Source organism: Vulpes vulpes, chromosome 16 (genome assembly GCF_048418805.1).
Source record: "Vulpes vulpes isolate BD-2025 chromosome 16, VulVul3, whole genome shotgun sequence".
In the NCBI taxonomy this organism is placed as follows: Eukaryota; Metazoa; Chordata; class Mammalia; order Carnivora; family Canidae; genus Vulpes; species Vulpes vulpes.
In genome coordinates, this window is record NC_132795.1 from 91,280,648 (window position 1) to 91,294,383 (window position 13,736).

At 35.9% G+C, this 13,736-nt stretch overlaps 1 protein-coding gene across 33 annotated transcripts in view; it reads left to right on the top strand.

Moving 5' to 3' along the window:
- EHBP1 (EH domain binding protein 1) overlaps positions 1-13,736 on the top strand; it is a 320,237-nt gene that overhangs the window by 251,122 nt on the left and 55,379 nt on the right. For 20 of the 33 annotated variants that reach the window (XM_072742367.1, XM_072742383.1, XM_072742385.1 and 17 more), the window contains one exon: positions 8,358-8,505. In XM_072742367.1, coding sequence (XP_072598468.1) covers positions 8,358-8,505 — 148 coding nt within the window. The remainder of the gene's footprint in view (positions 1-8,357; positions 8,506-13,736) is intronic. The other 13 variants (XM_072742388.1, XM_072742370.1, XM_072742381.1 and 10 more) reach the window with 1 other exon arrangement.

The following is a 13,736-nucleotide window of genomic DNA, read 5'->3' on the forward strand; positions in this document are numbered from 1 at the left end:
TGAAATACTGGCAGTATTAGGTAAAGCCCTTTTTAAAAAAATGTTTGGAAAAGTTAAAATGTATTTAACCCAGTTAATAAAAGTCCAATTACTAAGACTGTATGAAACGCTGAAAGTAACAGTTAAGCACAGGATATTGTGTTGTTAAGGATGGTAAAGGATATGGAATTATGGTTTGTTGGAGGAAATAGGGTGCTTTGTTTTGCTATAAACAAATTTACAAAGAGTAAAGATGCAAATCACATTATTTGAAACAATATTTTTAGTTTTGTTAAAGCTTATTTTATGAAAACATGTGTAGACATGTTTATTAGATAGACTTTTCAATCCTTATTTTTCAACTAACTGAATAAAAATATCTAATGTTATGAAAGACACCCATGGGTGGGTAATGATCTCAGCAGCTACACTGACAGTTTCTCATGTTCTAATTCACCTTCACAAATCCATGGCATCATTTTTTGGCTAAAGTAATGTCAGTTGGTGACATTTGCAGCAAGCATAAAAAGGACCCCCCATGGCAGCCATTTTTATTTGATTCTTAAGATCCAAAGGCTGCTGAAAGAACAATTGAATGAAGTTGAGGATTGGAGAAGCTTCATTTTCTTGTTCTCTGTGAAATGAAACTCTAGTCTTTTTCTTCCCTTTCCCCTTAAAAGCAAAAGTCTGCTAGGGGGTTGTAGCTGTGTCAAAGCCGCTGGGATGCCACTGCTGATCACTTTAATTACTACGACTAAGGAGGATAAAATTAAAAGTAGCACCATTGAAGCAGTGGAAGAAAGCTTGCCTAGATGTCGGTGAACTGTGAAATATAAAAATTGCATACCAATACATTTTTATGGAAAGGAAACAAGGAATTACATTACTTATTCTTGAAGAGTTTGTCCTTAAATTGTTCAAGTTTTACTAGTGCATCTATCTATGGCAGATTGTAGACCATTTCAGAACGATAAGGAAAACAGTAACTTGAAGACATGCTGTAAAAGGACTAAATATTTTTTCTGCTTATGTCCAAAGTGGTTACTTCTGATCCACTCTCTATTTTTGGAAATACTTAAATTTGTTGTATTGAAATACAAGCTCTTTCCTTGCACCATAACAGGACTTTTGCCTTATGCTGAAGATGTTAGCAAAGAAAAAAGTAAAGCTTAAGAGTACTACATTCAGTACTTTTGAGAAGGGAAAGATTGGGAACCTGTTTTAAATGAATATAAACAAGTTAGTTTCTTTTCACCTCTGTGTATTCAGTAGGACAAAGGGGAATTTAACCTGATTTGTAAAATCCAAGAATAAGTAAAAAAAAAAAACGAGTTTTTTTTAAAAAAAAAATCACAATCACAGTAGGGCCTCAGAAACATTCTCTGAACACCAGTTATGTGATACGTAGGACCAGTGCTTTGAAATCAGGCAGTGATTTTTCATTTTTACTATGCCATTTACAAGATGTATGACCTTGGGCAGTGTATTTAAGTGAGATTTGATTTCTATCAAATCAGAGAGATAGTAGTTACTACGGAATTGTGAGCACTGAACAAGTCAACGTGTGAAAACACTGTGCACAGGGACAGAGCTAGTATTTACCAAAAAAGTTGTTACAACCTGTCTTATATAAAAAGATGCGTGTGAGGAGGGTGACCTTCCAAAAATACAGCTTTCATCAAGCCCTCCCAAAGAGTGCATCCGTCATACAAAAGCCAGATTATCCTACGTAACAGTCTAATTCCAAATAATACTGTATGGCAAAAAGTAAATGTCATCAGACTCATTCATAGAAATAGGAAGCCAACTACTTCAGTTTATTTAAGGTTATTTAGACTAGGCAGGTAAATGAAAGATACATAAATTTCCTACTGTATTGGATTTTTCAAGTGCAGTTTTCTTTTTAGTGATAGCCATTTCCTAAGTGACCTTACCTATGCATCCCAGTGAAAAGATTCCTTTTTCAGCAGACATAGTAAACAGATGATTTATTTACAGCTAAAGAATTTATTTTTGTCTTTTTTGAATGCAGAATGGTCAAAAAAAATAGCAATAACACATTTCTACTTGGATAGGTTTAAGTAAACCATTATTGCCAGAAGTACTCATCTACATATCTGAGCAGTTTGGACTGAATGCTGTACAAAAATAACCATCATCCGTACTCTCTGGTTATTTTGTTCCTTTGACATAAACAGTATGTCTCTACTGAGCAAAAGATCCATAGATTTTGTTGTTAACTATTCTGTAAATATTACTGCAAAAATCAACTTTTTAATGGAGCTTACATATAAAAATTAAAATGAAATAGTTTTACTTATAATGAATCTGGAAATTAATACTGTCAATTAAATAAAAATTGTTGCATAATCAATTGCTATAATTACAAGCTTTTCCTTTTGACCTTAACAATTAGCTTCTATTTTTTCAGTTGGTTCTTTGTCTTAAGGGAAGTTAATGGGTAAGAAAACAAACAACGCAGATATGCCATCCCACTGGAGAGCTCTAGGCCCAAGCAAAATTGTCTCTGTGGTGTTAGGACATTAGTAGAAAAGTAAATCAAGGCAATCTGATAGGGAACTAGAATTCTGTCAATCAGGCTCAAGATTTTGTGCTGTGTCCATAAACTTTGTTTACTGTAGGGTTTTATGAGTTGTAACCTGCCCTTGCAGTCTGTTAATGAGGCTAAATCTTGCTACTTGAGAATTGAATTACAGCACACCTCTGGGCTAATGGTTATAAACAGAAAGTCCCATTAGGGCTGCATTCTGATTTGTTCATTTGCATTTTTTTCTATTGTATAGAGAACAATAACGGGTAAATAGGTACAAACAAACAATTTACATGGAAATTGATAAAGTGTCCCTAATTAGTATTTAGAGTTGGTTTTATTAATGATTGCCTGTGTTAAATTGCGCTCTTGGTAAGCTCTTAGAAACATTTGCAGATTGGAGTATTATTGGAGGAGGAGAGAGACCAAGGGGACGTGGTAGCTTGTGAGAAAAAAATTAGGTTCCCATTTCGTATTTGGAAAGGTAGAATCATTTATTTCATTTTAACTCAGTTAAGATGACCCAAGACCGCTTCATCTTAGTCTGAATCACCAAATTCCAGCTCTGCAAGAAGTCATTATTCACGCAGTGAAATTCACTTAAACCTAGTTGCCTGAGGCATACCAAATAATGATTTTTATTATGCTCTTAACTTTTCTTAAGTTTGAAAGATGAAAGTTTAGTAAAAGCTCAATTTTCCTTAGTTGGTCGTGTAATTTGATACTTTTTGGGATCAAATATTTTCTCGGTTTAGAGCAAGGGCTCTGTCTGTAGTCCAACAGATCTGGGCTGGACTCCCGGTTCTGACATCCATTCTAGTTGTTGTGAATTTAGAACTCTAAACCTAAATGTTCTCATTGGTAAAAATCGGGATGTGAAAATTAAATGAGATCATGCATATAAAAGCTAAGAAATATCAGCAACCATTACCAGAATCACCATAATCGAGCATGTATCTCCTTTTATTCTTAGTATATTTTCCAAGTTCAGAAATATTAGTAGAGAACTGCAGATTTATGCATATTATGCTCCCATCTTCAGTCTTACCCTGCCTACTGCATACTACTCCTCTAATTACAAGGAAGCTTTTGTCTCTAAATATTGAGAGAATTTCCCTGGAATGTGGGTCTCCCTTCTTTTGCTTTTACCACAACTACCACCCACCCCTCATGAGATGGAAACCTACCATCTCATCTTTTCCTTCCTTCTCCTCAGATTTTTAAAATAACTTTTATTATAAAAGTAGTACACTTATAGAAAATTAGAAAATGAAGACAAACCACAGTAAGAAAACAAAAATATCACATTTCCACACCCAGATGTTTCCATCATAACGACTTTGAGAATACCATTCCAAGTTTTTCTCTATATATGTATATCTATATGTATATTTATTTTGCCAAAATGAGGTTATTAAACTTTTTTTCCCAGTCAACTTGTATTTTCCTTTCATTTAGTACTATGGTTATATTCAGATTTCTGTAATTGATGCAGCAATGTCCCTTAAAAATGGTTTGTTCAAACCACTGTCTAACCCAGGACTATACACTATATCTGGTTAGGTTTCTTTTGTTGGTGGTAATGGTGATTGGTTAGTTGGTTTTTGTTGTGTGTTTGTTTTCATAACTTTCTTGTTAAAATGACCAGGTCAGTTATCCTGAATTTATTTGGTTGCTTCCTTGCTGTGCCATTTATCATGTTTCTCTATCCTCTGTGTATATGATAAACTGAAGTTTTATTGAAAGGCCTAGTGAATTCACTTTAAACATTTGGGCTGGAATATTATTGGTGGTGTGCACTTTATGTCCTTCACATCAAAAAATTTAACATACCGTTGACCCAGCATTAATGATGCCAAGACTATTAGATTAGTGGTCCCAAGTCCCTGATTTAGTTCTGATCTCTCCATTTACAAGAGGTTTCTCCTTGCAACTAGGAAATAATCTCTGTGGTGTTACTTAAGCATATGTTCTAATTACTATTGCTGTGTAAAAACTACCCCAAACTTAGTGGTGTAAAAAAAAATTGTTTTTATGCTCACCGATTCTTTGGGTCAGAATTTAAGGCACAGTGGGGATGCTTTGTCTCTGTTGCGCATTTGTCTAAGGAGACTTGAATAGTTGGGGTTGACTTAAAATGGCTAAGGACTGTGGTCTTCTGAATGCCTCTTCTTTCACATGTCTGGTATGTGGGCCAAGGAGTCTCAAGGCTTAACTTGTCTGGCATGACAGCTGGGTTCCCAGAGAGTAAAAAATGCTAGAATTTCAAGAGAACTGGGCAAAAAGGGGTATGGCTTTTCCTACCTAGCCTTGGAAATCACCCACAACACTTACTTATTCTACTGATTATAATACAAGTGCCTAAAGCTGGCTGAGATTCAAGGGGAGAGGAATTAAACTCTACCACTTGATGAGGGAGTGGCAAGGTCACATTGCAGAGAACATGTGGAATGAAAAATACTATCATGCCCATCTTTGGAAAATACAGTCTGCCACAGCATAATACGAATATCTAGTTTCCCATCAGACATTTATCAAAGAGCTTTAATAACTGTTGATAATCTATGCCAGAGTCATTCTTTTATGAATGACAAGATTATGTTTTTGTAATTTTACCTCTTAAAAATTATTATAGCTGGTATTATTGTATGACATGGCACTTTCTCTCATTGACTAGGACTATTTAGTTACCCTAAAATTCAGTTCTTACTGGAAAGACAAGATAATTGCTTGATTCTTTTCTTCTAATTGCAAATTTTCAGAGGAGTTGTTTTAAAAGCTGCCTCTAATGAATTTATACATCCTCCGTCGAACTTTAAAAAAAAATTTCCCTTTGTTCTTTTCCGCATTCTGTTTAATTTTTTAAAACAAATCTTTTCTATTCCTATACCTAACATGAGGCTTGAACTCACGACCCCAAGACCAAGAGTAGCATGCTCTACTGACTGAGCAAGTCAGGTGCCCCATCAAAGAACTTTTTGAATATCACAGTGAATTGATAACTTTTCATTGATTTGATATGTGATTTCATTGATTCAATTCACTGCAGTCATTGTTCTTTTTAATACTGAAATTGTTGCATTTTGTCTATTAGGAGCTTTAAGCATGATGTCTCCTGGTGCATCTGATACCCTTATTTATCTACTCAAATTAATTCTCATTTCTAGTTATCTCAAAATGTATGAAAGAACTGCCTAGGTTTGAGCTCCATCAATTTGGTGTCTAGCCTTGCTGTCCCTAATAGGATTGCCTACCAAGTTTGATTGCCCTTTTTTTTTTTTTAAGATTTTATTTATTTGAGAGAGAGTGAGTGAAAGAGAACACAAGCAGGGTGGGGGTGGGGGGGGAGAGGCAGAGGAAGAGGGAGAAGCAGACTCCTTGCAAAGTAGGGAGCCCAACATGGGGCTCCGTCCCAGAACCCTGGGATCATGACCTGAGCTGAAGGCAAGATGTTTAACCGACTGAGCCACCCAGGCACCTCTTGATAGCACTTTATAATGTTCAGACTCACTAACCTCTCACATGTACTGTAGCCATTTTTCATGAAAGTCTCTTCTACTTTGATTCTCAGGATACAGCAGTGTTCTGGTTCTTCCTCTTTCTCTGTCTCCTTTTCCTCTTCTCATCTAAATGCAGATGTTTTCCATGTTTTAGTCAGTAGCTCCCCTTTTTCTTTGTATCCCTTCTGGCACTTTCATACATTCCTACAATTTCAGCTCTGTACTCATAGTTTGACTTCACTTCCTAACATGAATTTCACTTTACACCTACCTCATAACATCTTTAGTTGGATGTCCAGCCAACCTCCCAAACCCGGTCTGTCTTACTCCTAACTTCCTCTCTTTTTTCTTCCTAAAGCTCCTCTTAGTTTATCTTTATTTTTAGAGCCACAGTTTTACTAGTTATCCAAGTTTAAAACTCCTGAATCCGTTTCTTTCTTCCCTCTGTATCTAATCAGTTGCGAAGAATTGGTATATATCAGTTCTGCCTCTAATATATTCTTACACTGTCTCTTTGATTCCAGTTGCTACCATCCTACTTCTGGATCTCATTACAACTTCCTTGGGCTATTATTATAAGAGCTTTCTACCTAATCTCTTTCTAGTTTCTCTATGCCAACCTATCTTAAACACCTTTGTCATATTCATCTTTCTCAAATAACACCTCTAGTTGGTCATTCTCCCCCAACCTCCCACCAAAGACACACACATTCAAAATCAAACCTTTAGGGCAGCCCAGGTGGCTCAGCGGTTTAGCGCCGCCTTCGGCCCAGGGGGTGATCCTGGAGACCGGGGATCGAGTCCCACGTCAGGCTCCCTTCATGGAGCCTGCTTCTCCCTCTGCCTGTGTCTCCGCCTCTCTCTCTCTCAAGAATAAATAATTAAAATCTTTAAAAAAACAAAAAACAAAAACAAACCTTTAACTGACCCTTGCTTTCTTTACAATAAATTACCCTGATGGACAGGGCTTCTACAGTCTTATCTGCCCAGCTTTATTTTTCTTGCCTTGTCTTTCTGTTGTTATTTTTGCCCTATGCTATGTGCTTTTTCTCCATTGTACCTCCTTGCTTCTGTGTCTGTGTATTGTTCCTACCTCCTAGTTTCCCCTGCAATGACCCACCTAACTTCTGACTACCATCTCTATTATATATATTATTTAATATATATTTTATAAATTTTCCAGTTTACAAAGCACTTTCACATTGGATATTACAATTCATATTAATCCTTTTTTTAATAAGCAGAAATTTTAGTTATTTAATTCTCTGTAATTTTTGATTACTTTAAATATTAAAAAAACACATTAGATTTTCTTTTTTTTTTAAGATTTTATTTATTTGGTTATTTGAGAGAGCACACACACGAGTTGGGGAGAGGGGCAGAGGGAAAGGGAGAAACAGACTCCCTGCTGAACAGGGAGCCCAACACAGGCCTTGATCCCTGGAACCTAAGATCATGACCTGAGCCAAAAGCAGAGGTTTAACCAACTGAGCCATCCATGCGCCCCTTATTTTTCCTTCTTAATGTGCATTTGAGGGGAGAAGGAGTAGGAATGGGGATAGTACATCAGTTACCCAATATTCTGATTTAAAAACTACCAACAACTAACTTGTATAGCTAACATACTATCTCCATTCCACTCTAGCCTCCCTAAAGTACTGTTTCTTATATTTGATCAATATGGTGTGGCAGCATTTTCTGCTACTGAAGATGTCTATTGGCCAGTGCTCTATACCTTTATTAGAAAATAGCAAGTCAGGCAGCCTCAGTGGCTCAGCGGTTTGGCGCCGCCTTCGGCCCAGGGCCTGACCCTGGAGTCCCGGGATCAAGTCCCATGTCAGGCTCCCTGCATGGTGTGTGCTTCTCCTTCTGCCTATGTCTCTGCCTCTCTCTCTCTATGTCTCTCATGAATAAATAAATCTTTAAAAAAAAAAAAAAAAGAAAGAAAATAGCAAGTTAAATTCTATTTAAAAGACATAAGGTATTACTTGAAATTCTGTTTTTAGTATTATGACTTTTTTCAATAAACCTGATTATTAATAACAGTCCCTGCTATTTTCTCAGCAATACATATTGCCAAGCATTCTTTAAAGGCTAGTTTGAATTTTTAGCAGACATTTTAATACAATAATTTGTAAATATTTTTTAAAAATCTGATTCTAAGATGTCTTTTAAAAATGGTGTGACATCCAACTGATATAGAGCATCCTATTTATAATGTGGGCCAAGCACCATGCTGTAAACCAGTTACTATCATGATGATCAGATTGAAAATGAAATTGCATTTCTGTCAATTACTGAGTTGGCAACTGTTCAATATATCTTAGCAGCAAGATGAAGAGCGACGTCGGCAGCTGAGAGAGAGAGCTCGTCAGCTAATAGCAGAAGCTCGATCTGGAGTGAAGATGTCAGAACTTCCCAGCTATGGTGAAATGGCTGCAGAAAAGTTGAAAGAAAGGTCAAAGGCATCTGGAGGTGAGTTAAAGAATCTTGTATCATATTCTACAGACAACCCAGAAATCTGCAGTAGACCTTTGGGACTTTTTATTCTCACTTCAAAATGTTGCATCAAGTATATAAAGTTTCTAACCTATTGATACGTTGCAAAAAACCTGTAGGAAGCTTAATAAATAAAAAGATAATGCTTCCTGTTTTCCAAATCAACTTTTGGGCTTAATTTTTACTTTATTAGAATACGATTTAGGAAAAAATTCATACAGACTTTGTTTTATGATTCCCCATGATGCCTCTTTAATTGTAGTCGGAGTGAGTAAAATGCATTCAGGTCCTCAACCTCGAGGTCATGAGACTTGTTAGTGGTGAGCTTTGGCACGAAAGAGTTTTGCTTGGAACTAGATCTTTAGAAAGTAGCCTTAACAGTGTTCTGGCCTCATAGCCTGATACGCAAGCATTTTGAGTAAGCCCCATATACATTTCTTCGTAGTTTCCTTATTCTAAGAAAGTCTTCTTCAGTATCTGCAGAAAGTATTCTCAGCTTGATGTTAGGACAAGGACTGTAGACTTGATTAAGAAGAATTTTGATTTTGCCTCTTAAGGCTCAATTTGGGCATCCTTAATTTGGAACTTTTTACATTTTTGTTTAAGAGGAGTACACTCAAGAGGCCTGTGAGTGGTTTTGGTTTGGTTTGGTTTGGTTTGTTTTTTTAATTTCAAAGGTGTATAACCTATTTATTTACCAAAGCATGCGAGATTCTTGTCCTGAGTTAATCTTAGAATGCTAAGATCACTCTGAAGAGTAGGCAAGTGTGGACTCAAATAAGACCTTAGAGAACTGAAACAGAGGTAAGCAATTTCTAGGTCAATGGTAAGTTTCTTCAAAGTAAACTGAAACTTACTGCTGTTATTTCTAATTGATTCCTTATGTTACAAACTTACTGTTGTAGAGAATTCTAGTTAATGTCTATAGCATATAACTTTCCATCCCATAAATTTGAAAGCTGCTTTCCTAAACAGCTGTGTATCTGTCCTTCCGGTCTCCTCAGATTGTTTATACCTTCTTAAATCCTTCATCTTACTTTTCAACTCCTATCATTTGGAATTTTTATTGCAATTTCTACACTCTCCACTACAGATTTATAGTAACATCAGTTGCTACTCCTAGCTACATTTATATAATGCTATGATAATTTGCCTTCATTTACTATTAATAACAAGGTATTTCTTTGGCATCATAAAAATTTCAGCTATTCCAAGTAAGTCATAAAAATCTTTGCGTCCTTATATCTCAGAATATAGAAAAAAACTCATATTATTGACCTTCCATATAAAGCGTTCTAAAGCTACTGATGCTCCCTTCTTGTGATATCATAAACTCGTAAGAAAAATTTATAAACTCATTGTAATAGTGGGATAGAGAGGCATCTAATATCTCTTTTAATATTTTTTTCAATAGTGAGCAAATAATAATGCTATTTTAAATAAGCTATAAACTGTGGGAAGGCTAAGAATTAAAAGTCTTAATTTTTTTTTTTTTAAGATTTTATTTATTTATTCATGAGAGACACAGAGAGAGAGAGAGGCAGAGACACAGGCAGAGGGAGAAGCAGGCTCCACACAGGAAGCCTGACACGGGATTCGATCCTAGGTCTCTAGGATCACACCCTGGGCTGAAGGCTGGTGCTAAACTATTGAGCCACCCAGGGATCCCCAAGTTTTAATATTAATTATTATTTATTATTTTTTTTTAGATAGTTTGGTTAATGTTAAAATGAAGTCTCAGGCAGGGTTCAGGCAGATGTCACTGGATAACGAAAAGACTTTATCATAGACCATGAGTGGAGCTCACTTAGAGTCTTCACATTGGTGCTGACTGGTCTTTCAGTGCTAACTCTCTTGTTCATGTGGTCCCTCCTGATCTGTTCTTTTTTTTCATGAACTCTTCCAACTGCTTCTTCCTTTATACCTTCTCATTTTTTCTTTCTCCTCCTAGTCTAAGGTGGCACTTGATCTACTCTTTGGAAGATTCAAGCACACTGATCTTCATCTTCTCTTTCTTGTATCTATTTATATATCTTTTTAATCTATTTTATTTTTATGGATAAACCCTGTGCCCCCATCAATCAGGTATTTGGCTTTTAATAATCAAAGCCACGCTTTTCTTCATCTATGAAGAGTCATAGATAGGAAGGGTCATCTGTGTAATTGGTCTTGTCACTATAGTCAACCCCAGGTGAGACTAAGCCAGGACTAAACTAGGTAGAGAGACTTCATCAATGTGACAATCCAAAGAATGCGTATCTTCCCTACTTGGTAACTGGGGAACGTGAAGAGCTGATTTTGGTATCATTCAGTAATCAAACAACATAAATAAAAGCAAATGCAGATTGGATTTGTGGAGCTAGCAAAGAAGTATAGACTAGAACAGGGAAAGTCAGGTAAAATAAAGATGGGACAGGGTTCAGTAGATAACTTATGAAAACCTGAGGAGTCTAGTCTCTGTTCCCTAAAAAGATCAAAGTGACCAGGGTCCATTTCTCCTATGGGACACACTATATTTTGGATATTGAAAGCAGCCATATATCAGATGGTAGGCTCTTAATCAGAGCTAAGGTTGACCTACAACAAGGAGAGTAGGCTTATTCCTTGACCTCAGTAAAGGTATATGGATCAGACTAGGTCTCCTTTGCCCTCAAGGTCTAAGCTGAAGCTGTTGAGTTTGGGAGTAGGGGAAGAGACCTTTAGGACAAGGGAGAGGATAAAATTCCTGCCTGAAATTCAACCATTATACATAGGTACTTACCTAATGAGCCATGACAGTCACCGTTTTAGGTCAAGATTTAGCAAACTTCCTGAAAAGGGCAGGAGTAGATATTTTAGGTGTTGAAGGCCATATGGTTTCTGTCTAAACTACTCACTGCTGCTCTTGTAGCCTGAAAGTAGCCTTGAACGTTATGTAATAAATGCATGGGTCTGCTGGTTATTTACCCAAAATCTGTGGTGGGCTATATTTTGCCCCCATGGCATAGTTTGCTGACACTTGTAAATTAGAAATTCACTTGGGTTCACAAGAGTCTAATTCCTAAGGAAAAATGACATTATGAGGTTGATAAGTCAGGTGGGAAAATTAACAGATTAGTATCTACTCTTCTGTTGTCTAGTAGGAATGTTCTGAATATGGAATTGTGTGAAAGGAAGAGGAGAGAGAAATAAGTAGGGACTAGCCTAGATGGGAGGACGAAGATGGGAAGGTTTTAGAAGCAGAGGTCCAGAGAGACAAAGGAGAGGGTGGTCAAGAGCTGAAATAATATAGCATAGCCCGGGGAATATGTTGAACATGATCTGAGACTCATTGCCTGAACCTACTTGAAAAGCTTGGTTTTTTTGTGTTCTCAAGCAGCAACCTGTCTCAGTTAGGAAAGAAAACTTAGCAAATTTGAGGTGAGTTATGTTCAGTTTCATAGTGTCTACAGGAAATACACACAAAGTATTTTTGGTCCTGTATGTAGCCATATTCAAACAACCCACTTGCACTCTATGGCAACCACAAATGGCCTAATTCTAGTGAAATAACAGAAGCATATCTGTCCACGGAGCTATAGGCTAGCTTTTACTTGTCCTCCTTTTGACATAGTTTTAGGGCTTATGAGAGAAGCAGGTGATATTGTAGCATACTGCATATTTTCTCAATTTCTGCATCATTCAGTAGTTATATAGACTTATAATAACCTAACTTTAAAATCCTGCAACTTGTGGGTTCATTTTATTATATTGATCTTTACTTGGCAAAATGCAAGTATTTGGGTACAAAGTTTGATATTTTCATTTTTAATTGTATGGTGTTATGGCCTGAATTTCTGCTTTGGGAATTAATAAGCTTCTATTTTGACTAAATAAATTTTTGTTAATGGCCCATGGGCACTTGGAAAGAGGTATCTGTCCTGTGTTAAGATTAAATTATATCATGTATTTAGTATATGTTATATGGTATATTAACTGGAGGGTATTATGCTGAGTGAAATAAGTCAATCAGAGAAGGACAAACAGTGTATGTTCTCATTCATTTGGGGAATATAAATAATAGTGAAAGGGAATATAAAGGAAGGGAAAAGAAATGTTGGGAAATATCAGGAAGGGAGACAGAACATAAAGACTCCTAACTCTGGGAAACGAACTAGGCGTGGTGGAAGGGGAAGAGGGCGGGTGTTGGAGGGGAATGGGTGACGGGCACTGAGGCGGACACTTGACGGGATGAGCACTGGGTGTTTTTCTGTATGTTGGTAAATTGAACACCAATAAAAATTAATTTAAAAAATATGGTATATTAAATATGGTACATATTTTCTATTATATATTTATTAGTAAGTTATCACTTTGGTTTAAGTTAGATTAGGGTAATTTAACTTTTCAGTGGACATTGTTGCCGCTTTTTGACTTAGATAAAGTAGTGTACATTGTTTTTGCATTTCAAGTGTATAAAGGAAATTTTTTTTTTAAATTTCATCCATGAGAATTTATGTGTTTATTATGCCTGTGTTATCTTTATTTCAGTTATGGCAAATAGGCTTATCAAAACTTGTTAACCAAGATATAATTTTTATTTTCAGCTTTTATTAGTAATTATATTTATATTGTGTTTTCTGTTTTGTATTTGATTTCTATAGAATAACTTTAAAAGTCATTAATTTTATTTTATTTTTTTAAGTCATTAATTTTATAGGGACCTTCAATGAGAATTTAAAAAATCATGATACAAGTGAGAAAATTTTTTTCTGAATATATGTTTATGATCACCTCAGTTTCTTTTGGAAAAAATGTTTTTTTTTACTGTTACCAGATATCCTTTTTTTCCATTCAGCTTATTTACAAATGAGATTTTATGACTGGCCTTATTGATGTGCTATTTATCATACCACTAGGATTCCCATTTTGCTTATAGTGCTCCTGAGTGTCAGGTGGACTGTACTGTCTCATTCCAGTGTATATCCAATCTCCTTTTACCTGTTCCTGCATATATTATATGTACCATATTTGTAAACTAGTTTCTACTGGATCTCTAGTTTACTTTCTGCCATGCTCACCTACTGAGATTTTAGTTGTTAGCCACAAAGATAGATTAGATAGATAAATAATCATAAACGTAAGATGCGATTTCTCACACAGACACACATACACTTTAGTTCTGCTAGAATGCATTTAGACTATTTCCACAGGTGTTAAGAAATGTGTAACATTAACTATTGAAAAGA